The following is a 26,246-nucleotide window of genomic DNA, read 5'->3' as shown; positions in this document are numbered from 1 at the left end:
CAACTCCAAGAACATATTGCACCCTAAACATAATATTCCACTCCAAGCACCTTAAAACCAGGGCCAGAACCGGAGGGGAAGAGGATGTACGTTTATTAACCGCATACAACACCTCCAAGTTATCCGTCCAAAAACAAATCCGCTGGTTAGCAAATGAGGAACCCCACAGCTCCACTGACACCACAACAGGAAAGAGCTATAGCAATGTCAAGTTACGGACCAGTCCGGAGGCCAACCACTCTGGCAGCCAGGGTTCAGCACACCAACCAGAACCAAAGATGTCTCCAAAACCATAGGCAACAGCTGCATCTGTGGAAAGAGATAACTCAGAGTTGGGAACCTCCGGGGACTGCCAACATGTTATCCCATTGTACGACAGCAAGAAATGACACCACACCTGCAAATCCGTGCGGAGGAAGAGATACTTATCTGGTGCTCCGCCCGCAAGACACCCCTAGTGGCCAAAGACAACCGCCGCAAAAAAACTTGGACATCAGACTAACAAACCCAATCAAACCAATCCCAAAAGTCTATCCAGCTCATCCCTCGGCAGCCTAAACACCATCGCCTCAGAATCGAATTCGATGACCAAAAAAGACAAGACCATACAGGGACCCCAAAACGAGACATGAAATATTGAAGAGTCAACAAAAAGGTGTGAGCAAACTGAAGAAGTGGCAGGGCCCACAAACAAAAACTCATCCAAATAGTGTGTGACGAAAATCAGTTTCGTAACGTACCACCCACTCCAAGAAGGAACTGAAGAGCTCAAAATATCTGCAGGAGATGAAACAACCCATGGGAAGGCACATATCGTAGTAATACATGCCATCTACGCTGCAACCCACAAGATGGTAGCAATCAGGGTGAACCGGCAAAAGCCGGAAGGCGGATTCAATATCTACCATCAGAGCACCCCTGCCAGCCTGCCAAAGAAGAAAAACAGCCCAGTCAAAAGAAACGTACAACACGGACGCCTGCTCTGGAGAGATCCCGTCATTCCCCGAGGAACCCTTTGGGAAGGAAAGGTGATGAATGAGATGGAGCTTCCCAAAGGTTCACATATGGGGGGAGACAGCCGCCTCCTTATCAGGATACTAGTCGAGCCAGGGAGCAATCTCGCAAACAATCAATGGGGTCTTTGTCAGGACCCTTCAGGACCAAGGCGAGTGACAGCCGAGTGATTCCCCCCAGAGGAAGAGCACTTGTGCTTGTACTTGCTCGGTGCATGGTACTGAAAGTGGCCCTTGTTAAAGAGCCAGCAGGCGCCAGGGCGCCTACGGGGAGCCGGACTATGACAGTAGGCATAGATGACAGTAGGTGGCGCTGTACTGGTACATGTGTAGTATCTGTAGTAGGTGACAGTAGGTGGTGCTGTACTGGTACATGTGTAGTATCTGTAGATGACAGTAGGTGGCGCTGTACTGGTACATGTGTAGTATCTGTAGTAGGTGACAGTAGGTGGCGCTGTACTGGTACATGTGTAGTATCTGTAGATGACAGTAGGTGGCGCTGTACTGGTACATGTGTAGTATCTGTAGATGACGGTAGGTGGCGCTGTACTAGTACATGTGTAGTATCTGTAGATGACAGTAGGTGGCGCTGTACTGGTACATGTGTAGTATCTGTAGATGACAGTAGGTGGCGCTGTACTGGTACATGTGTAGTATCTGTAGATGACGGTATGTGGCGCTGTACTAGTACATGTGTAGTATCTGTAGATGACAGTAGGTGGCGCTGTACTAGTAGATGTGTAGTATCTGTAGATGACAGTAGGTGGCGCTGTACTGGTACATGTGGTGTAGTTATGGGGATGTATTATGGTTCTCTATGGGTTCCTCCATCTACTGATGTGTCGGAGACTCTGACATTTACCCCTTTCTATATATGTCATATGAAGGTGTATGATTGCCCCCTATAGGCTCCTCCATAACGCGCGGCGTCACCTACGTCTTATATGTCACCTGCAAGAAAATGAGGAGGACGGGAGAGGCTCCAAGTAACGAACGATCCAAAAAGATGATTTTATTGCAAAATGAGAATTACAGCAGAATATTCCTCATTCCTATCAGGTCAGAGCTGAGGCTCCGAGACTCCACTGATCCCAGCAGTAGGGATTATTAACCCCTTATGTGGGTAGTTTGTGAGGTCACACGTCAGGAGAGGATGGAAAAAGCGGAGCAGAACTTTCCGTCATCCCGGATCTTGTGTCGTCTCCTCTCCTGGTTTTATCCCACAACAACTGATGCACAAAACTGACCAATTACTGATGTGTGAATAGGGACTAAGGAAGCCCCTCCCACTGCTGGATCTGATAGGCTGGATGCTCATCCAATCACATTCTTCTAGTTCTCTCTCTTGCTCCTCCCCCTGATATATTTATAGAACCATTATCTACATATAACACAGCGTGTAGCGGCTCGGTGAACCTGGTGGTGAAGGTGTGTAAGTGTCTGATGGGGTCACACAGCTCATAGAAGGACAACTCCCCCTCCTCATAATCCACATAGATCCTGACCCGATCACTGGAGATCTGGTGAGGTAACTGGATGTTATTACTGTTGTGTCTCACTACATACTGATTATTATACTGTGCTACACATAACCCCCAGGACTTGTTATTATCTCCAATACATGACTGACGGCCCTTCCTATCTATACTGGGGTAACACACCCCCACCCTCCATGACCCTGCCCCACTGACCTCCACATCCCAGTAATGTCGCCCGGAGGTAATGTAACTCCTGCTCATCACCTGATAGTACAGGAATCTCTTCGCGGTGTCTGGACGGTTCTGCTCTGTTAGTGTCCAGGTTGCAGTTTTCAGGTCGTCTGATATAAGGAGATTATTAGCGGCTGTGTTTACATCCAGTGATATGTCTGCAGGATCCTGCACATAGAAGGTCACATTTATACCTCCTATTATATCCGATAATGTGCGTGATAAGCCGGAGATCAGCTCTGCCCCCCGATCTCCTCCATCAGGTCCCTCCGTGTACCCATCACCTCCATCAGGTCCCTCCGTGTACCCATCTCCTCCATCAGGTCCCTCCGTGTACCCATCACCTCCCTCCTCCTCAGGATCACACAGGTCACCTGTGTCTGGTTCCTGTAACACAGTCAGTGGATCAGTCATGTTACACATCTCCTCAATGTCCTGCATCTTCCTGGACAGCTCTTCCTTCTCTATTTCCAACTTCTGGATGACATCAGTCAGTGACCGAGACTCCTTCTGCCTCTGCCTGGAGATCTCACTCAGGATCTTCTTCTCCAGGTCGTCCAGGCGTCTCCTGAGGTCTATAAACAGGGCAGTGACTCTCTCAGCTTCTCCAAATTGTTTCTCATTAATCTTTTTTCGGCATTTTTCCAGACTGTTGACTTTTTTCTGGGTCTTCTGTCTCTTAGTTGTCAGTTTCTGCAGAACATCTTTCAATTTCTTTTTCTTTTTCTCAGAGGCCTCATCTAGAGACTCCATGTTGTGTCCTCTATGATCTCCGACTAGACAGCAGGACACACAGATACAAGTCGCGTCCTCAGTGCAGTAATATTCCAGGATCTTCTTATGGGTGGGACATTTCCTCTTCTCCAGGGACCTGCTAGGGTCTGTTAGGACGTGTTCTGGTCCTTTGCTGTGGACTCTCAGGTGTTTCTCGCAAAGAGAAGCCTCACACAGGAGACAGGATTTCAGGGCAGGTACAGGAGAGTCCACACAGTAAGTGCAGAAGACTATGTTATCAGCTCGGAAGTTCTCCACCACATTACACAGAGTGATGTTCCTCTGCAGTTCCGGCCGCTCCTGGAACTCTGCTCTACATTCAGGACAGGAATAACCTCCAGACCCGTCCTGTGTAGTCAGGACCCGATCAATACAGACCCGGCAGAAGTTGTGTCCACATCTCAGGGTAACTGGATCTGTATAGAGGTCCAGACAGATGGAGCACGTCAGCTCCTGTCCCAGAGCAGCAGACGCCATCGCTGACAGCAGAAGAAGAAAATGAAAGTAAAGTTCTGTACACGTTGGAGACCAGTGGGTGTGACTCACAGTTACCGCACAGGGCGAGGTCTGACTGACAACAATCAGAAGCAAATCATGGGAACTGTTTAGAGCTTGTGTCAAGGAGAGGAGAATGTGCATTAGATCACACTGAAAGCTGTTTCCTTGGAAATTAACCCCTTAAGGACGCAGCCATTTTGTAGCTTAAGGCTCAGCCCGATTTTTTGGATTCTGACTTGCGTCACTTTATATGGTTATAACTTTTGAACTCTGTTACTTATCAAAACGATTCTGAGATTGTTTTTTCCCCACATGTTGTACTTCATTTTAGTGGTAAATTTTGGCTGATAAGTTTTGCGTTTATTTACAAAAAAAAAAGAAAATATGATAAATTTTTTGAAAAATTTGCCATTTTCGAAATTCTAAATCATTGCGTTTTCAGGCAGATCGATTTACCACCTAAATAACTTGCAGAATAACATTTCCCATTTGTCTACTTTACATTTTCATAATTTCTGAAATGTTTGGATAATTTATTTTGATGTCTCGCAGCTTACAAATAGAATATCGCTTTTCCGGATTTTCAGAATTGACTATTTTGGGGATAAATACAGTTTTGAATGAAATTTTACATATTTAGCATCAAAACCCCCTATATAATCTACCCATTTTCAAATCTGCCCCCCTCAAGCTATCAGAAACAGCTTTTACGAAGATTGTTAACCCCTTGAGATCTTCATAGTAATTGAATCAAAATGGAGATGAAATTTAGAATGGTCATATTGTTCCCTTATACGTTCATTTAGCACTAAAATTTACACATTTCCAAAATATAAAAAGAGAAAACCCACCATACAATTTGTTCTGCAATTTCTCCCGAGTACAGAGACCCCCCACATGTGGCCGTGACTTGTTTTATGGGGGCACAGCGAGACGCAGAAGGGAAGGAGCGCCCTGCAGCTGCCAGGATTTTAGTTTCCTCATTGGCCCCTTTTGAAGGCTGTAAAATTTTCGCTTTTGCGCTATTAGGGCCATGTGACGGCATTTTTTTTGCGGGATGAGATGCTTTTTCCATTGTTACCATTTTGGGGTTGGTATCACCTATTGTTGAAAATTCATGAACTTTTTTTGAGGGCAGGAGTAGAAAAGCATCAATTCTTTACTGGATTTTTTACTTTTTTTTTTTTTGGTGTTCACCGTATAGACTAATAATCATGTTATCTTTATTCTATGGGTCGATACGATTACGGGGATACCAGACATGAATATATTTTCTTACGTTTTACTAAATTTGTCAAACAAAACCCTAATGTGGGGAAAAATCTATCATTTATGTATTGCCGTCTTCCAAGTGGCATAACATTGTTACTTTTTTGGCTACGGAGCTGGTTGATGGCTTGTTTTTTGCGGGACATGTTGTACTTTGCACCAGTATCATGTCTGAGTACATATGGTTTTTTGATAGCATTTTATAGCATTTTTTGTGGGATTGAAAAGGTAAAAATCATAATTTTTGGAGGGTTTATAACAGTTTTTTTTACGGCGTTTATCGTGGGGGTTCAATAATGATTTACTTTTATTCTACGGGTTGTTACGGACGCGGTGATACTATATATGTGGGGTTTGTGTTATGATTTAGACTTTTTTTTGAGTTATATGTCTCTTTATATGTTTTGGGGGTTTGGGGCATTTTTAGTGATTTATGACTTTATTTTTTTATTGAATAACTTTTTTTTTTTTACTTTTTCACTTTTATACCATGGTACATGAACAAGCAATCATCTGATTGCTTCTTCATGATAATATTCTGCAATACTGATGTATTGCAGAGTATTATCAGTGTCAGCCTATACACTTGCATAGGCTGGCACTGTGCCAGTAAGATGACGTCACAGACGCCATCTTACCGGCAATTCTTGCAAGTAACTCTGGGGTCCAGATCGGACCCCAGAGTTGCTATAGCAACGATCGGCGCCCCCCGAAAACGGTTCGGGGGGGCCGATCGTGGGGGAAAGACCCCCCAGATGCATGTTAGATGCCGCGGTCGCGCTGACCGCGGCATTTAACGGGTTAAGTACCCGCGATCGGAGACAACTCCGATCGCGGGTGTTACACTGGGGTGCCGGCTATTAGTTACAGCTGGCACCCCGTGTTTCCCGATGCCGGTTCGGCTCTGATCCAGAGCCGAGCCGGCATAAGCGCCGTGGCGGATATATCCGCCACTGAGCGCTAAGTCACTGCGCTCCGTGGCGGATATATCCGCCACGGAGCGTGAAGGGGTTAAGGTGCCGGGCTCTAGCTGCTGGAGTGGAGACAGTTATCACGGCTCCAGACCAAAGCTTCCACATTCAGATGGGTCTAATAATGCACCAGGTGTGCAACCCCTTTGTGAAGGAAACCGTGACTTTTCAGACCCTTGAAGGGCACGCAAGGTCACTTAATTAGCCTTTTTCGACAGTCCCAGAACGGACGGCTTGAGAGGCGCAGGAAGTGATTTTAAGTTCCGGATATGGCACAACAATCAATCACAACCATGAATGACTATAAGACCCCTTTCACTAGCCTCAGTGAAACATAACCTGATCAACCCAATTAAGCTGCCACCAGTTCTCCTTTAATATAAGCCTGGTCCGCAACGGAATTATATAGGGTGAGGAACCAACCTGGCAGCATGTATATAACCGAGACACGGACGTTGGGGTTCGTGGATCGAGATAAAAGAGCAACAAAAACACATTTTATATGTACTTGCCTTAATGGCACACTAGGCAAAACAGTACACACTATAGATATATATATTTTTTTTTTTTCTGTCATTCAGAATGTTTATATGTAGTCATGCAAGCCATGCTCCAGCAGCAGGAGGAGAGGTCCCGCCAGCAGCAGGCCATGCTCCAGCAGCAGGAGGAGAGGTCCCACCAGCAGCAGGAAGAGTCCCAGGCTAATCGACAGCTGCAGCAAGCCATGCTCCAGCAGCAGGAGGAGAGGTCCCGCCAGCAGCAAGCCATGCTTCAGCAAGAACAGGAAGAGTCCCGAGCCATGTTCCAGCTGATGATGGAAAAGTTTTCTGGCGTTATGGCAGCACCACAAGCGACGACTACTGAGGGGTCCCATACTGGTTTGCAAGGGTACCCGGTTGTCCAGCGTTCCGCACGGGCTGCAGTACAAAAGGCTTTACAAAAAATGACGACGACCGACGACGTGGAGGCGTATCTCACTGTGTTCGAGCGAGTAGCTGAGCTAGAGGAGTTACCAGCTGAGCAGTGGGCAGATGTCCTGGCGCCGTTCCTGACAGGTGAATCGCAGAAGGCCTACTACGACCTGAGTGAAACGAAGGCCCGTGAGTACCCCCAGCTAAAGGCGGAGATTCTGGCTCGTCTTGGGGTCACCGTTCAAGTTCGTTCCAGCCGGGTCCACCAGTGGGCTTACTCAGAAAAACTACCCCCACGCTCCCAAATGCATGACCTGATCCATGTTGTCCGGAAGTGGCTACAACCAGAGGACTGCACCCCAGCACAGATGGTAGAGAGAGTGGTTCTCGACAAGTTCACCCGTTCTCTGCCCTCTCGGCTCCAGCGGTGGGTTGGACAGGCCGGTCCCACAAAAGCTGAGGAACTCGTGTCCCTAGTAGAGAGGTATCGGGCTACGGAGGACCTTCTACTTAGCTCTCCCACACGAAGCAGTGCCAGTGACAGGGTCACCAAACCATCTGGTAAGACTGCTACTGCGGAAAAGGGGAGACATGTCAGGTTGGGAGGGGGTTCATTGGGGGGCGTGGATTCCCAGAAACCCAGTGAGGCTCGTGACAGAGGTCATAGCCGTGTCCAGTGCTGGCGATGCAATGAAATGGGCCATATTGCTGCCAACTGTCCACTGTCAGTGGAGCCAATGGACTGCAACCAGACCCGGCGAGTGTCACTGTTTGCCCGGCCGGTTCTGGCAAGCGAGTCGGTCACGGGTGCAGAACCCCAAGTGTGTATGGTCACAATCGGGGGTCACACAGTGGAAGCCTTGCTAGACCCAGGGAGTCTGGTCACCCTGGTGCGGGGAACTTTGGTTGATCCTGGACTATACAGTGGGCGGAAAGTGGGAGTGTTGTGTATACATGGGGACACTCGCGAATATCCCACTGCTGTCATCAACCTACATACCCCTTGTGGTACTATTACCCATGAAGTGGGGGTGGTGGGGACCCTGTTTCATGAGGCTATTATCGGCAGAGACTTACCGATGTTTTGGGACCTCTGGAGACGAAGACCCACCACAGATGCTGTTGCAGATAATGGACATCAGGTGTGTCCGGCCTTGGCACCTGAACCCTTTGAGGCCAATGTACCCACACCAGCAGTAGGGGTGACCCCATGTAATGAATTCTCTCCCCTAGAGGTCCTAGCTGGTGAGGTCGAGGGCCACGAGGAGGTGGCCGACATGCCGGACCTTGAGATTTCCCGTGAAAATTTTGGGACTGCACAGCTACAGGACCCTACCTTATTCAAAGCACGGGAGAATGTTAAGGTGATAAATGGGGTACTCCAAATACCAGGGGCTGACAAAATATACCCCCGAATGGTGATTGTTGGGGAACTGTTGTACAGGGTCGACCAGATACGGGGTGAGGAGGTTGAGCAACTTGTAGTACCCCAATCTCACCATAGGCTGGTGCTAGAGTTGGCACACAAACATGTGCTGGGAGGGCACTTAGGTGCTGAGAAGACCCGAGAGAGGATCCTGCAGAGATTTTTCTGGCCCGGTGTGTGGGAGGAGGTAAACCGGTATTGTAGCTCCTGCCCTGAGTGTCAACTTACTGCCCCGGTGTCCCACTTCAGGAGTCCTTTGGTCCCGCTACCAATCATAGAGGTGCCATTTGAACGGGTTGCAATGGATCTGGTTGGCCCCATAGTCAAATCCACAAGGGGGCACCAATACATCCTGGTTATCCTGGACTACGCTACGCGGTATCCAGAGGCGATTCCATTAAGGAACACCTCCTCCAAAAATATGGGTAATGCCCCTTGTAAAGGAGCACATGACAAGGGCACAAGAGGCCCAGTCTAGGGTCTACAATAGGTCAGCCAGACTCAGGACCTTTAACCCAGGCGACAGAGTGCTAGTTCTGGTGCCCACCGTTGAGAGCAAGTTCTTGGCAAAATGGCAAGGACCATATGAGGTCATGGAGAAAGTGGGGGAGGTAAACTACAAGGTATCTCAGCCGGGGAGGAGGAAACCCGAACAGCTATACCACGTGAACCTCCTAAAGCCATGGAGGGAAAGAGAGTCCCTGATGGCCGTGGGAGTAGAAAAAGCGTCTGTCCCCAAAAAGGTGACACCGGAGGTAGGTGTACCCGATGCCAAGGTGCCTGAAGTACGGATCTCGGAGTCCCTCTCCAGGGCCCAGATTCAGGAAGCGAAGGAGTTTGTGCTCCGAAACGTGGATGTGTTCTCTAAGTTACCGGGACGTACTTCAGTCATCAAGTACCGGGTCCCTGAAGCGCGCCGGCTTGCCATATCCGAAGAAGTCAGGCAGATGTTAGACCTGGGGGTTATCGAGGAGTCTAAAAGTGACTGGTCGAGTCCTATTGTGTTGATTCCCAAACCTGATGGTTCCCTACGGTTCTGCAATGATTTTAGGAAGTTGAACGAGGTGTCCAAATTTGATTCTTATCCCATGCCCAGGGTTGACGAGTTGATAGAACGACTTGGACAGGCTAGGTTCTTCTCCACCCTTGAACTGACGAAAGGGTATTGGCAGGTACCCCTTACTGACAGGGCCAAAGAGAAGACCGCTTTTGTTACTCCTGATGGGCTTTTTCAGTACGTGGTACTCCCCTTTGGGCTACATGGGGCTCCCGCCACATTCCAGAGGTTAATGGATCTTGTGCTAAAACCTCACCGGAGATATGCCTCGGCCTACCTGGATGACATCATAGTTTATAGTAACGATTGGGAGAGTCACCTGGCCAAGGTGCAAGCAGTGGTAGACTCCCTGAGGGCAGCAGGGTTGACAGCGAACCCCCAAAAATGTGCACTGGGTCTGGAAGAGGCCCGTTACCTGGGGTACCATATTGGGCGAGGTGTCATCAAACCCCAAGTAAATAAAGTGGAGGCGATCCAGCAGTGGCCACGACCTGTGAGCAAGAAGCAAGTGAGAGCTTTCCTAGGCAAAGTGGGCTATTATCGCCGATTTATCCCCGATTTTGCTACCATAGCGGCACCCCTGACTGACCTGACCAAGGGTAGCAGGGCGGTGATGGTAAAGTGGAGTGAAGAGGCTGAGGGGGCGTTTCAGCGACTTAAGACGGTTTTGTGCGAGGGACCGATACTGATCACCCCTAACTTCACCAAGACCTTTATTGTGCAGACTGACGCTTCTGACGTGGGCTTAGGGGCTGTCCTGTCCCAAGTAGTGGAGGGTGAGGAACATCCCGTAACATTCCTGAGCCGCAAGCTCACACCTCCTGAAAAGAACTATAGCATAGTTGAGAGGGAGTGCTTGGCGATCAAATGGGCTCTGGAATCCCTGAGGTATTACTTGGTAGGGCGACAGTTTACACTGGTGACCGATCACTCTCCCCTCACCTGGATGATGCAGATGTGGGGTGAAAAATCAGGACCAATAGTCGCGCTTCTCGGTGTTGACAAGGCTTTTATTAAGATGCATACAAGGACGACGCGTTTCGGGAGCGTACCGCTCCCTTCTTCAGGTCCGTATAGTTTTTTTAAAAACAGTGCTCTATTATACAAAAAAATAAATATATGTATATATAAATATCAATATAAATGAAGGTTAAAAAATAATAAAACTAAAACTTTTTCCAAATCATGAAAAGAAGTCATATAAAGAAGTCATATATAAGACATACAGAATAAAAATACACGTATAAAATTCAAATATACAATGTTTTGAGAAACAAGGATACGGTAGAACGCCATTTAGTCAAGTTAGATGAGTATATAAATATATAAAACAGAAACATGATAGTAGGTAGTGCATTATTAAAGCAGTTCTGGAAATAGCATGATGTTAGGTATAAGTATAAAGGTGAAGCTGAAGAGAAGTCTGAGGTAAAGAAGATATTAACTGACCCGTATAGCCTCAGTTTCTCCTGTGCTGGTGGTGGGGGACACCGATTGTTCCCTAGGATGGTGTTAGTTCTGTATATGTGGGGGGGGGGATAAATGACATCTTGAAGCTTATATTGCATTGGGTTGTGGATAAAGAAAGATAGAGTTAGGGCTTACCCTGGTGGTGTTAGCGATAATTAATGTCTAACTAATGCAATATAAGCTTCAAGATGTCATTTATCCCCCCCCCCACATATACAGAACTAACACCATCCTAGGGAACAATCGGTGTCCCCCACCACCAGCACAGGAGAAACTGAGGCTATACGGGTCAGTTAATATCTTCTTTACCTCAGACTTCTCTTCAGCTTCACCTTTATACTTATACCTAACATCATGCTATTTCCAGAACTGCTTTAATAATGCACTACCTACTATCATGTTTCTGTTTTATATATTTATATACTCATCTAACTTGACTAAATGGCGTTCTACCGTATCCTTGTTTCTCAAAACATTGTATATTTGAATTTTATACGTGTATTTTTATTCTGTATGTCTTATATATGACTTCTTTATATGACTTCTTTTCATGATTTGGAAAAAGTTTTAGTTTTATTATTTTTTAACCTTCATTTATATTGATATTTATATATACATATATTTATTTTTTTGTATAATAGAGCACTGTTTTTAAAAAAACTATACGGACCTGAAGAAGGGAGCGGTACGCTCCCGAAACGCGTCGTCCTTGTATGCATCTTAATAAAAGCCTTGTCAACACCGAGAAGCGCGACTATTGGTCCTGATTTTTCACCCCACATCTGCATATTCTTATCCCCGACTCAACTCGATCCGGGAAAAAGGACCACGCAGCTAAATCTTGGTTGACCTATACCACATCTATCATTTATGTTCATTTACTCTCACTATGTTCTTCAATATTGACTCTTTATAATACTCTGATGCGCTGTGTTCTTTTTTTCTACTTATTCATTTATTACTCACCTGGATGAGTCAGGCCGAAGAGAGGAACGCCAGGGTCACAAGGTGGTTCCTAATGTTGCAGAATTTCAAATTCACGGTAGAACATCGAGCAGGAAAATTGCATGGGAATGCCGATGCCCTGTCTCGTACCCACTGTCTGATGGCCAAAAGTGTTCGCCCCCACAGGGTCAAACAGAGGGGGAGGGTATGTGAGACACTGAAGGGGTTAACTGTGGATGGGCGGTATGTTTCCCCTAGGTTTTGCTATTATGCAAGGCCTTAGTGCTGAGGTTGGGTGTCCAGCACCTTGGACACAGGTGATGGGAACAGCCTAATTAGCCTGGATAAAATGACTCAGCAGAGCTGGAAGTGTTGTCTCTCTGGGGAAGGAGGCTGGAGAGCACGCAGCCCTGACCTCTGTGCCTGGAGCAGCCAAGTGATTTTGTATAGTGGTGAGTTAGTGAACACCTGTATAGTTAGCACCCTGACGGGTAGGATTTTGTTTATTTAATGCCTGAATGTAAAGGCTGTTTTATTTTGCTGCTACAATAAACGCAGGCGAGACCTGTTTTGGACTGTACTTTGGTGTCACTGTCTTGAACTGCATCACAGCACCCCGATACCACGGTCTCTACTGGGCCAAATCTCCCACAATGTGTAGTATCTGTAGTAGATGACAGTAGGTGGTGCTGTACTGGTACATGTGTAGTATCTGTAGTAGATGACAGTAGGTGGCGCTGTACTGGTACATGTGTAGTATCTGTAGTAGATGACAGTAGGTGGTGCTGTACTGGTACATGTGTAGTATCTGTAGATGACGGTAGGTGGCGCTGTACTGGTACATGTGTAGTATCTGTAGATGACAGTAGGTGGCGCTGTACTGGTACATGTGTAGTATCTGTAGTAGATGACAGTAGGTGGTGCTGTACTGGTACATGTGTAGTATCTGTAGATGACGGTAGGTGGCGCTGTACTGGTACATGTGTAGTATCTGTAGATGACAGTAGGTGGCGCTGTACTGGTACATGTGTAGTATCTGTAGATGACAGTAGGTGGCGCTGTACTGGTACATGTGTAGTATCTGTAGATGACAGTAGGTGGTGCTGTACTGGTACATGTGTAGTATCTGTAGATGACAGTAGGTGGTGCTGTACTGGTACATGTGTAGTATCTGTAGATGACAGTAGGTGGTGCTGTACTGGTACATGTGTAGTATCTGTAGATGACAGTAGGTGGTGCTGTACTGGTACATGTGTAGTATCTGTAGTAGATGACAGTAGGTGGCGCTGTACTGGTACATGTGTAGTATCTGTAGTAGATGACAGTAGGTGGCGCTGTACTGGTACATGTGTAGTATCTGTAGATGACAGTAGGTGGCGCTGTACTGGTACATGTGTAGTATCTGTAGTAGATGACAGTAGGTGGCGCTGTACTGGTACATGTGTAGTATCTGTAGATGACAGTAGGTGGCGCTGTACTGGTACATGTGTAGTATCTGTAGTAGATGACAGTAGGTGGCGCTGTACTGGTACATGTGTAGTATCTGTAGTAGATGACAGTAGGTGGCGCTGTACTGGTACATGTGTAGTATCTGTAGATGACAGTAGGTGGCGCTGTACTGGTACATGTGTAGTATCTGTAGTAGGTGACAGTAGGTGGTGCTGTACTGGTACATGTGTAGTATCTGTAGATGACAGTAGGTGGCGCTGTACTGGTACATGTGTAGTATCTGTAGATGACAGTAGGTGGCGCTGTACTGGTACATGTGTAGTATCTGTAGATGACAGTAGGTGGCGCTGTACTGGTACATGTGTAGTATCTGTAGATGACAGTAGGTGGTGCTGTACTGGTACATGTGTAGTATCTGTAGTAGATGACAGTAGGTGGCGCTGTACTAGTAGATGTGTAGTATCTGTAGGTGACAGTAGGTGGCGCTGTACTGGTAAATGTGTAGTATCTGTAGATGACAGTAGGTGGCGCTGTACTGGTACATGTGTAGTATCTGTAGATGACAGTAGGTGGCGCTGTACTGGTACATGTGTAGTATCTGTAGATGACAGTAGGTGGCGCTGTACTGGTACATGTGCAGTATCTGTAGATGACAGTAGGTGGCGCTGTACTGGTACATGTGTAGTATCTGTAGATGACAGTAGGTGGCGCTGTACTGGTAAATGTGTAGTATCTGTAGATGACAGTAGGTGGCGCTGTACTGGTACATGTGTAGTATCTGTAGATGACAGTAGGTGGCGCTGTACTGGTACATGTGTAGTATCTGTAGATGACAGTAGGTGGCGCTGTACTGGTAAATGTGTAGTATCTGTAGATGACAGTAGGTGGCGCTGTACTGGTACATGTGTAGTATCTGTAGATGACAGTAGGTGGCGCTGTACTGGTACATGTGTAGTATCTGTAGTAGGTGACAGTAGGTGGTGCTGTACTGGTACATGTGTAGTATCTGTAGATGACAGTAGGTGGTGCTGTACTGGTACATGTGTAGTATCTGTAGATGACAGTAGGTGGCGCTGTACTGGTACATGTGTAGTATCTGTAGATGACAGTAGGTGGCGCTGTACTGGTACATGTGTAGTATCTGTAGATGACAGTAGGTGGCGCTGTACTGGTACATGTGTAGTATCTGTAGTAGATGACAGTAGGTGGCGCTGTACTAGTAGATGTGTAGTATCTGTAGTAGATGACAGTAGGTGGCGCTGTACTGGTACATGTGTAGTATCTGTAGATGACAGTAGGTGGTGCTGTACTGGTACATGTGTAGTATCTGTAGTAGATGACAGTAGGTGGCGCTGTACTGGTACATGTGTAGTATCTGTAGATGACAGTAGGTGGCGCTGTACTAGTAGATGTGTAGTATCTGTAGATGACAGTAGGTGGCGCTGTACTGGTACATGTGTAGTATCTGTAGATGACAGTAGGTGGTGCTGTACTGATACATGTGTAGTATCTGTAGATGACAGTAGGTGGCGCTGTACTGGTACATGTGTAGTATCTGTAGATGACAGTAGGTGGCGCTGTACTGGTACATGTGTAGTATCTGTAGTAGATGACAGTAGGTGGTGCTGTACTGGTACATGTGTAGTATCTGTAGTAGATGACAGTAGGTGGCGCTGTACTGGTACATGTGTAGTATCTGTAGATGACAGTAGGTGGTGCTGTACTGGTACATGTGTAGTATCTGTAGATGACAGTAGGTGGCGCTGTACTGGTACATGTGTAGTATCTGTAGATGACAGTAGGTGGCGCTGTACTGGTACATGTGTAGTATCTGTAGATGACAGTAGGTGGCGCTGTACTGGTACATGTGTAGTATCTGTAGTAGGTGACAGTAGGTGGCGCTGTACTGGTACATGTGTAGTATCTGTAGATGACAGTAGGTGGCGCTGTACTGATACATGTGTAGTATCTGTAGATGACAGTAGGTGGCGCTGTACTGGTACATGTGTAGTATCTGTAGATGACAGTAGGTGGTGCTGTACTGGTACATGTGTAGTATCTGTAGATGACAGTAGGTGGTGCTGTACTGGTACATGTGTAGTATCTGTAGATGACAGTAGGTGGTGCTGTACTGGTACATGTGTAGTATCTGTAGATGACAGTAGGTGGCGCTGTACTAGTACATGTGTAGTATCTGTAGATGACAGTAGGTGGCGCTGTACTGGTACATGTGTAGTATCTGTAGATGACAGTAGGTGGCGCTGTACTGGTACATGTGTAGTATCTGTAGTAGATGACAGTAGGTGGCGCTGTACTGGTACATGTGTAGTATCTGTAGATGACAGTAGGTGGCGCTGTACTGGTACATGTGTAGTATCTGTAGTAGATGACAGTAGGTGGCGCTGTACTAGTAGATGTGTAGTATCTGTAGTAGATGACAGTAGGTGGCGCTGTACTGGTACATGTGTAGTATCTGTAGATGACAGTAGGTGGTGCTGTACTGGTACATGTGTAGTATCTGTAGATGACAGTAGGTGGCGCTGTACTGGTACATGTGTAGTATCTGTAGATGACAGTAGGTGGCGCTGTACTGGTACATGTGTAGTATCTGTAGATGACAGTAGGTGGCGCTGTACTGGTACATGTGTAGTAACTGTAGATGACAGTAGGTGGCGCTGTACTGGTACATGTGTAGTATCTGTAGATGACAGTAGGTGGCGCTGTACTGGTACATGTGTAGTATCTGTAGTAGATGACAGTAGGTGGTGCTGTACTGGTACATGTGTAGTATCTGTAGATGACAGTAGGTGGTGCTGTACTGGTACATGTGTAGTATCTGTAGATGACAGTAGGTGGCGCTGTACTAGTACATGTGTAGTATCTGTAGATGACAGTAGGTGGCGCTGTACTGGTACATGTGTAGTATCTGTAGATGACAGTAGGTGGTGCTGTACTGGTACATGTGTAGTATCTGTAGTAGATGACAGTAGGTGGTGCTGTACTGGTACATGTGTAGTATCTGTAGTAGATGACAGTAGGTGGCGCTGTACTGGTACATGTGTAGTATCTGTAGATGACAGTAGGTGGTGCTGTACTGGTACATGTGTAGTATCTGTAGGTGACAGTAGGTGGCGCTGTACTGGTACATGTGCAGTATCTGTAGATGACAGTAGGTGGCGCTGTACTGGTACATGTGTAGTATCTGTAGATGACAGTAGGTGGCGCTGTACTGGTACATGTGTAGTATCTGTAGTAGATGACAGTAGGTGGCGCTGTACTAGTACATGTGTAGTATCTGTAGATGACAGTAGGTGGCGCTGTACTGGTACATGTGTAGTATCTGTAGTAGATGACAGTAGGTGGTGCTGTACTGGTACATGTGTAGTATCTGTAGATGACAGTAGGTGGTGCTGTACTGGTACATGTGTAGTATCTGTAGATGACAGTAGGTGGCGCTGTACTAGTACATGTGTAGTATCTGTAGATGACAGTAGGTGGCGCTGTACTGGTACATGTGTAGTATCTGTAGATGACAGTAGGTGGTGCTGTACTGGTACATGTGTAGTATCTGTAGTAGATGACAGTAGGTGGTGCTGTACTGGTACATGTGTAGTATCTGTAGTAGATGACAGTAGGTGGCGCTGTACTAGTACATGTGTAGTATCTGTAGTAGATGACAGTAGGTGGCGCTGTACTGGTACATGTGTAGTATCTGTAGATGACAGTAGAATATGTCGTAGAAAATCCTGAGGCACACCACCAACTAAAATAGCACAAAATGACACTAAAACAGTCATACTAATCAAAAGCCCCTAGCGGCCTCCCTTTACTATTTAAAAGCCCCTAGCGGCCTCCCTTTACTATTTAAAAGCCCCTAGCGGCCTCCCTTTACTAATTAAAAGCCCCTAGCGGCCTCCCTTTACTATTTAAAAGCCCCTAGCGGCCTCCCTTTACTATTTAAAAGCCCCTAGCTGCCTCCCTTTACTAATTAAAAGCCCCTAGCTGCCTCCCTTTACTAATTAAAAGCCCCTAGCGGCCTCCCTTTACTAATTAAGAGCCCCTAGCGGCCTCCCTTTACTAATTAAAAGCCCCTAGCGGCCTCCCTTTACTAATTAAGAGCCCCTAGCTGCCTCCCTTTACTAATTAATAGGCCCTAGTGGCCCCCCCTTTACTAATTAAAAGGCCCTAGAGGCCCCTTTACTAATTAAAAGACCCTAGAGGCCCCCCTTTACTAATTAAAAGGCCCTAGAGGCCCCTTTACTAATTAAAAGACCCTAGAGGCCCCCCTTTACTAATTAAGAGCCCCTAGCAGCTTCCCTTTACTAATTAAAAGGCCCTAGAGGCCCCCTTTACTAATTAAAAGACCCTAGAGGCCCCCCATTACTAATTAAAAGACCCTAGAGGCCCCCCTTTACTAATTAATAGGCCCTAGAGGCCTCCCTTTACTAATTAAAAGACCCTAGAGGCCCCCCTTTACTAATTAAGAGCCCCTAGCAGCTTCCCTTTACTAATTAAAAGGCCCTAGAGGCCCCCTTTACTAATTAAAAGACCCTAGAGGCCCCCCATTACTAATTAAAAGACCCTAGAGGCCCCCCATTACTAATTAAAAGACCCTAGAGGCCCCCCTTTACTAATTAATAGGCCCTAGAGGCCTCCCTTTACTAATTAAAAGACCCTAGAGGCCCCCCTTTACTAATTAAGAGCCCCTAGCAGCTTCCCTTTACTAATTAAAAGGCCCTAGAGGCCCCCTTTACTAATTAAAAGACCCTAGAGGCCCCCCATTACTAATTAAAAGACCCTAGAGGCCCCCCTTTACTAATTAAGAGCCCCTAGCGGCCTCCCTTTACTAATTAAGAGCCCCTAGCGGACTTCCTTTACTAATTAAGAGCCCCTAGCAGCTTCCCTTTACTAATTAATAGGCCCTAGAGGCCCCCTTTACTAATTAATAGACCCTAGAGGCCCCCCATTACTAATTAATAGGCCCTAGAGGCCTCCCTTTACTAATTAAAAGGCCCTAGAGGCCTCCCTTTTCTAATTAAGAGCCCCTAGCGGCCTCCCTTTACTAATTAATAGGCCCTAGAGGCCCCCCTTTACTAATTAAGAGCCCCTAGCAGCTTTCCTTTACTAATTAATAGGCCCTAGAGGCCCCCCTTTACTAATTAATAGGCCCTAGAGGCCCCCCTTTACTAATTAAAAGGCCCTAGAGGCCCCCCTTTACTAATTAAAAGACCCTAGAGGCCCCCCTTTACTAATTAAAAGGCCCTAGAGGCCCCCTTTACTAATTAAAAGACCCTAGAGGCCCCCCTTTACTAATTAATAGGCCCTAGAGGCCTCCCTTTACTAATTAAAAGACCCTAGAGGCCCCCCTTTACTAATTAAGAGCCCCTAGCAGCTTCCCTTTACTAATTAATAGGCCCTAGAGGCCCCCTTTACTAATTAAAAGGCCCTAGAGGCCCCCTTTACTAATTAAAAGGCCCTAGAGGCCCCCTTTACTAATTAATAGACCCTAGAGGCCCCCCATTACTAATTAATAGGCCCTAGAGGCCTCCCTTTACTAATTAAAAGGCCCTAGAGGCCCCCTTAACTAATAAAAAGCCCCTAGCGGCCTCCCTTTTCTAATTAAGAGCCCCTAGCGGCCTCCCTTTACTAATTAATAGGCCCTAGAGGCCCCCTTTACTAATTAAAAGACCCTAGAGGCCCCCCATTACTAATTAAAAGACCCTAGAGGCCCCCCTTTACTAATTAAGAGCCCCTAGCGGACTTCCTTTACTAATTAAGAGCCCCTAGCAGCTTCCCTTTACTAATTAATAGGCCCTAGAGGCCCCCCTTTACTAATTAATAGACCCTAGAGGCCCCCCATTACTAATTAATAGGCCCTAGAGGCCTCCCTTTACTAATTAAAAGCCCCTAGCGGCCTCCCTTTTCTAATTAAGAGCCCCTAGCGGCCTCCCTTTTCTAATTAAGAGCCCCTAGCGGCCTCCCTTTACTAATTAAGAGCCCCTAGCGGACTTCCTTTACTAATTAAGAGCCCCTAGCAGCTTCCCTTTACTAATTAATAGGCCCTAGAGGCCCCCCTTTACTAATTAATAGGCCCTAGAGGCCCCCCTTTACTAATTAAAAGGCCCTAGAGGCCCCCCTTTACTAATTAAAAGCCCCAGCCTCCCTTTACTAATAAAAAAAAGCCCCTAGCGGCCTCCCTTTTCTAATTAAGAGCCCCTAGCGGCCTCCCTTTACTAATTAAAAGCCCCTAGCGGCCTCCCTTTACTAATTAAAAGACCCTAGCGGCCTCCCTTTACTAATTTAAAGACCCTAGAGGCCCCCTTTACTAATTAAAAGACCCTAGAGGCCCCCCATTACTAATTAAAAGACCCTACAGGCCTCCCTTTACTAATTAAAAGCCCCTAGCTGCCTCCCCTTACTAATTAAGAGCCCCTAGCGGACTTCCTTTACTAATTAAGAGCCCCTAGCGGCTTCCCTTTACTAATTAAGAGCCCCTAGCTGCCTCCCTTTACTAATTAAAAGCCCCTAGCGGACTTCCTTTACTAATTAAGAGCCCCTAGCTGCCTCCCTTTACTAATTAAAAGCCCCTAGCGGACTTCCTTTACTAATTAAGAGCCCCTAGCGGACTTCCTTTACTAATTAAAAGCCCCTAGCGGACTTCCTTTACTAATTAAAAGACCCTAGAGGCCCCACTTTACTAATTAAGAGCCCCTAGCGGACTTCCTTTACTAATTAAGAGCCCCTAGCAGCTTCCCTTTACTAATTAAAAGGCCCTAGAGGCCCCCTTTACTAATTAATGGGCCCTAGAGGCCCCCTTTACTAATTAATGGGCCCTAGAGGCCCCCTTTACTAATTAAAAGGCCCTAGAGGCCCCCTTTACTAAATAAAAGACCCTAGAGGCCTCCCTTTACTAATTAATGGGCCCTAGAGGCCCCCTTTACTAATTAATGGGCCCTAGAGGCCCCCCTTTACTAATTAAAAGGCCCTAGAGGCCCCCCCTTTACTAATTAAAAGGCCCTAGAGGCCCCCCTTTACTAATTAAAAGGCCCTAGAGGCCCCCCTTTACTAATTAAAAGACCCTAGAGGCCCCCTTTACTAATTAAAAGCCCCAGCCTCCCTTTACTAATAAAAAAAAGACCCTAGCTTCCTTCCTATACAAATAATAACCCTATATACTTACCCTTGATGTCTTCTTCCGCGTACCTTCACTCCTAATGGTGATCCGCCCACCTTCTGTAGCTCCTGCACCGCGCGGCCCATGTCATGTGACTTACGCGACCTGACGTCAGGTCGTGTCAGTCACGTGACATGGGCTGCGCGGTGCCGGAGCTATGGAAGATGGGCGGATCACCGACGCGGGCCTTGTTGGTAAGTGTGGGGGCAGAAACACAGGGGCGCGGCGGCAGCGCTACACAGGGGCTCCCCGCCGCACACAGGTTGAAAATCACTGCTCTATGGGTTCCTCCATCTACTGATGTGTCGGAGACTCTGACATTTACCCCTTTCTATATATGTCATATGAAGGTGTATGATTGCCCCCTATAGGCTCCTCCATAACGCGCGGCGTCACCTACGTCTTATATGTCACCTGCAAGAAAATGAGGAGGACGGGAGAGGCTCGAAGTAACGAATGATCCAAAAAGATGATTTTATTGCAAAATGAGAATTACAGCAGAATATTCCTCATTCCTATCAGGTCATAGCTGAGGCTCCGAGACTCCACTGATCCCAGCAGTAGGGATTATTAACCCCTTATGTGGGTAGTTTGTGAGGTCACACGTCAGGAGAGGATGGAAATAGCAGAGCAGGGACAGAACTTTCCATCATCCCGGATCTTGTGTCGTCTCCTCTCCTGGTTTTATCTCACAACAACTGATGCACAAAACTGACCAATTACTGATGTGTGAATAGGGACTAAGGAAGCCCCTCCCACTGCTGGATCTGATAGGCTGGATGCTCATCCAATCACATTCTTCTAGTTCTCTCTCTTGCTCCTCCCCCTGATATATTTATAGAACCTCCCCATGCATATAACACAGCGTGTAGCGGCTCGGAGAACCTGGTGGTGAAGGTGTGTAAGTGTCTGATGGGGTCACACAGCGCATAGAAGGACAACTCCCCCGCCTCATAATCCACATAGATCCTGACCCGATCACTGGAGATCTGGTGAGGTAACTGGATGTTATTACTGTCATGTCTCACTGCATACTGATTATTACATGCCCGTCCTCCAAATAAAGCCCAGGACTTGTTATTATCTCCAATGTGTGACTGATCTCCCCTCCTGTCTATATTGGGGTAACACACCCCCACCCTCCACATCTCTGCCCCACTAATCTCCACGTCCCAGTAATGTCGCCCGGAGGTAATGTAACTCCTGCTCATCACCTGATAGTACAGGAATCTCTCCGCGGTGTCTGGACGATTCTGCCTTGTTCGTGTCCAGGTTGCAGTTTTCAGGTCGTCTGATATAAGGAGATTATTAGCGGCCGTGTCTATATCCAGTGATATGTCTGCAGGATCCTGCACATAGAAGGTCACATTTATACCTCGTATTATATCCGATAATGTGCGTGATAAGCCGGAGATCAGCTCTGCAACCCCATCATCTCCCCCTGTGTCCTCCTCACCTCCATCATCTCCCTCCGTGTCCCCATCACCTCCATCATCTCCCTCCGTGTCCCCATCACCTCCATCATCTCCCTCCGTGTCCCCATCACCTCCATCATCTCCCTCCGTGTCCCCATCACCTCCATCATCTCCCTCCGTGTCCCCATCACCTCCATCATCTCCCTCCGTGTCCCCATCACCTCCATCATCTCCCTCCGTGTCCCCATCACCTCCATCATCTCCCTCCGTGTCCTCATCACCTCCATCATCTCCCTCCGTGTCCTCATCACCTCCATCATCTCCCTCCGTGTCCTCATCACCTCCATCATCTCCCTCCGTGTCCTCATCACCTCCATCATCTCCCTCCGTGTCCTCATCACCTCCATCATCTCCCCCTCTGTCCTCATCACCTCCATCATCTCCCCCTGTGTCCTCATTCCCTTCTTCGACCTCAGGATCATACAGGTCACCTGTGTCTGGTTCCTGTAACACAGTCAGTGGATCAGTCATGTTACACATCTCCTCAATGTCCTGTGAGCGCGGAGCCTGATGCAGATGGGCGGAGAGCGGGCATGACTAGCTGGACTGGGAAGGGGCTATAAACTTGGGTTTGAATTTATTGGAGGGTGGAAATGCAGCGTGAGGTGATAGGGGGACTAGAATGGGGGGAGGAGTTAGTAGGGCTTATAAGGGCTGGCAAGTAGGGCAAGCCTCATTCTGGCCAGAAAAATTTTTGTCCCGCCCACCCTCCCTTAGTTTTGTTTGTATAGGGACGCTTATGCGTTTTCGTTGGGAGTTGGGATACACGTAGTTTAAAAAAGCTATTTTGTTAGGTGGGTTATGTTAGGAGTAGTTAGGATGTCAATTGTGAGGTGGCGGGTTCTTGGCAATACCCAGTTAGTACATTTAAATTTCGGTGGTTATGCAATTTAACCACTATAGTAAGGTTGGTGGTTTGAGAACAATAACTAATTTCCCCCGGGAGGGCTTTACCGGGAGGAAGGTGGTGTTCTAGTCTCCAATGGTTGGTCTAGGGCCACACCTTCGTTCGCCACTGAGCTAGGAGGTTGGCGGCAAGTGGAGCTGGGGGTGTGGTTCTCGTGCGCTGAGCGTGCATTTTTGGTTTAGGAGACTAGAACTTATTCTGAATGTTTTCGTTAGCCGGGAAGGCATGCGATTTTAGTGGTGTTGCCAAGAGCTCAGCCATCATTAATTTCTGATGTTATACAGGTTATGTTCATTGAATAATTGTATTTTTCTATTTTTCAGATTGTATTCAACAATTATTAATAAAGCTGTGACCATTCATCTTTCCAACAGATAACTGTCTCTGTGTTTTTATTAGGTAGATGGGTGGTTAGGCTAGAAGTGTATGGTTTTTTCCCAGCCCTTGATCTCAGTCATTGCCGGGTCATGCATCTTCCTGGACAGCTCTTCCTTCTCTCTTTCCAGTTTTTGGATGACATCCGTCAGTGACCGAGACTCCTTCTGCCTCTGCCTGGAGATCTCACTCAGGATCTTCTTCTCCAGGTCGTCCAGTCGTCTCCTGAGGTCTATAAACAGGGCAGTGACTCTCTCAGCTTCTCCAAATTGTTTCTCATTAATCTTTTTTCGGCATTTTTCCAGACTCTTGACTTTTTTCTGGGTCTTCTGTCTCTTAGTTTGCAGTTTCTGCAGAACATCTTTCAGTTTCTTCTTCTTCTTCTCCGAGGCCTCATCTAGAGACTCCATGTTATGTCCTCGATGTTCTCCGACTAGACAGCAGGACACACAGATACAAGTTGCGTCCTCGGTGCAGTAATATTCCAGGATCTTCTTATGGATGGGACATTTCCTCTTCTCCAGGCACCTGCTGGGGTCTGTTAGGACGTGTTCTGGCTCTTTGCTGTGGACTCTCAGGTGTTTCTCACACAGAGAAGCTGCACAGAGTAGACAGGATTTAGCAGCAGGTACAGGAGAGTCCACACAGTAAGTGCAGAAGATTATGTTATCAGCTCCATGAGTGGACCGGAAGTTCTCCACCACATTACACAGAGTGATGTTCCTCTGCAGTGCCGGCCGCTCCTGGAACTCTGCTCTGCATTCAGGACAGGAATAACCTCCAGACCCGTCCTGTGTAGTCAGGACCTGATCAATACAGACCCGGCAGAAGTTGTGTCCACATCTCAGGGTAACTGGATCTGTATAGAGGTCCAGACAGATGGAGCACGTCAGCTCCTGTCCCAGAGCAGCCGACGCCATCGCTGACAGCAGAAGAAGAAAATGAAAGTAAAGTTCTGTACACGTTGGAGACCAGTGGGTGTGACTCACAGTTACCGCACAGGGCGAGGTCTGACTGACAACACTCAGAAGCAAATCATGGGAACTGTTTAGAGCTTGTGACAAGGAGAGGAGAATGTGCATTAGATCACACTGAAAGCTGTTTCCTTGGAAATTAAGGTGCCGGGCTCTAGCTGCTGGAGTGGAGACAGTTATCACGGCTCCAGACCAAAACTTCCACATTCAGATGGGTCTTGTCACAAACCCGACTCACCGGAGTCCGCACATGGGGTTCGCTTACGCCAGGGGACACACCTAAGCTCCGCCCAGTCACACAAACTGGCGTCTTTACGCTAATTTCTACTCCCCTAGCACACGGCAGACCCACTCAACTCAATTGTCATGTCAGGGAAACCAAACGCATCCGGATCCCAGACACTACACACGCACAGCCCAGGGGGCGCACAACCACACTATGTACCCCCCTACCACTTGCATGCCTATGGAACGCTACTGCACAGAGCCACGCCCACACTTATCACAGCTGCCACCACTCGTAATTATGGCTTACGAGAAGCCCACACCAGGACCGCACACATACACCCAGATACACACTCTTCTAGATGCAGTACAGTTCACCTGTTAGCTACTACTAGCACAAAGACATTCACACGGTAATACGGTTCATCGGTAATTCCCCTCTCCAGAGGTAAGGGAACGTATAGAGCACTTATTAAAGGACTATTTAATATGCAAAATAAGCACAATGCTTAATGGTTACAAAAAGGGTAAAATAACAGACATACATAACAGCAAACGGTAAAATAAAAAGGGATAAAATAAAAGAAAAGACAGACCTCTTACTAATTAGATTGGCATAAAGGTCCGCGGTGGGGAAAACCGATGAAAATGTTGGAAGTCCTGCCAGCTGAATGCATTCCCCGTGGACAACACCCATTCAATGCTGGCATGTTACTTTTAACTACACAATTGATCCGCCTCCTCGGTCATGTGAGAGGGGTGTGGCTACACCTTAATCAAGATGGAAAATCAGGGACATTTCTCCAAACTATGTTATATTTTTCCCAAGAGTCCCCTGATAAGAAGACATGCGCACCACATTTACCATCATGAAATACCAAATCTAACAATACCAAACACCATTATTAAATGTCGGCCCAATTGTCTAATAGCCATTTTCTTGGCTTCCTTCCTCTAAAATGCTTTGGGCTTGACACCCCAGGACTATGAGGGGATACTGACCCAGATCCGTTGACCAGAAATTAAAATATTTGCTTTATGACTAAGTTTTCTTTTAAGTATAATTTTTCATGTTCTTAAGGAGTCATTTTAAGACACATGAAAAACCATGGAGACACCAAGTCTACCATTTCACAGGAAACCAATTAACACCTCTAAGGGACAGAGGAAACCAGTTACCCATTCTTTTGATAAGGGGGGGAAAGAGAACAAAGGAAATCACAGAGGGGGGTGGGACCTGTAGCCCTTAATTACGTTATCTTATAGGGCAAAGGTGATTCTCCTATCATAAGAAGGGAACTCATAACCCATAATTTATCACAGGTCTAATAATGCACCAGGTGTGTAACCCCTTTGTGAAGGAAACCGTGACTTTTCGGACCCTTGAAGGGCACGCAAGGTCACTTAATTAGCCTTTTTCGACAGTCTCAGAACGGACGGCTTGAGAGGCGCAGGAAGTGATTTTAACTTCCGGATATGGCACAACAATAAATCACAACCATGAATGACTATAAGACCACTGTCACTAGCCTCAGTGAAACATAACCTGATCAACCCAATTAAGCTGCCACCAGTTCTCCTTTAATATAAGCCTGGTTCGTAATGGAATTATATTGGGTGAGGA

General features: G+C 46.9%; 1 protein-coding gene across 1 annotated transcript; it reads right to left on the bottom strand.

The window, feature by feature from the left end:
* Positions 1-2,005: 2,005 nt before the first annotated feature.
* LOC140125857 (uncharacterized) lies at positions 2,006-24,382 on the bottom strand. Its single transcript, XM_072144732.1, has 3 exons — positions 23,519-24,382; positions 21,462-22,636; positions 2,006-4,097 (listed from the first exon to the last, which is right to left on the bottom strand). Exons 1-3 carry the CDS (start codon positions 24,341-24,343, stop codon positions 2,336-2,338), a joined length of 3,762 nt encoding a protein of 1,253 aa, XP_072000833.1. The 5' UTR covers positions 24,344-24,382; the 3' UTR covers positions 2,006-2,335.
* Positions 24,383-26,246: the final 1,864 nt, after the last annotated feature.

The sequence above is a fragment of the Engystomops pustulosus genome, chromosome 4, assembly GCF_040894005.1.
Source record: "Engystomops pustulosus chromosome 4, aEngPut4.maternal, whole genome shotgun sequence".
In the NCBI taxonomy this organism is placed as follows: domain Eukaryota; kingdom Metazoa; phylum Chordata; class Amphibia; order Anura; family Leptodactylidae; genus Engystomops; species Engystomops pustulosus.
Note: the sequence above shows the minus strand (reverse complement) of the source record. Positions and strands in the feature narration are given on the sequence as shown.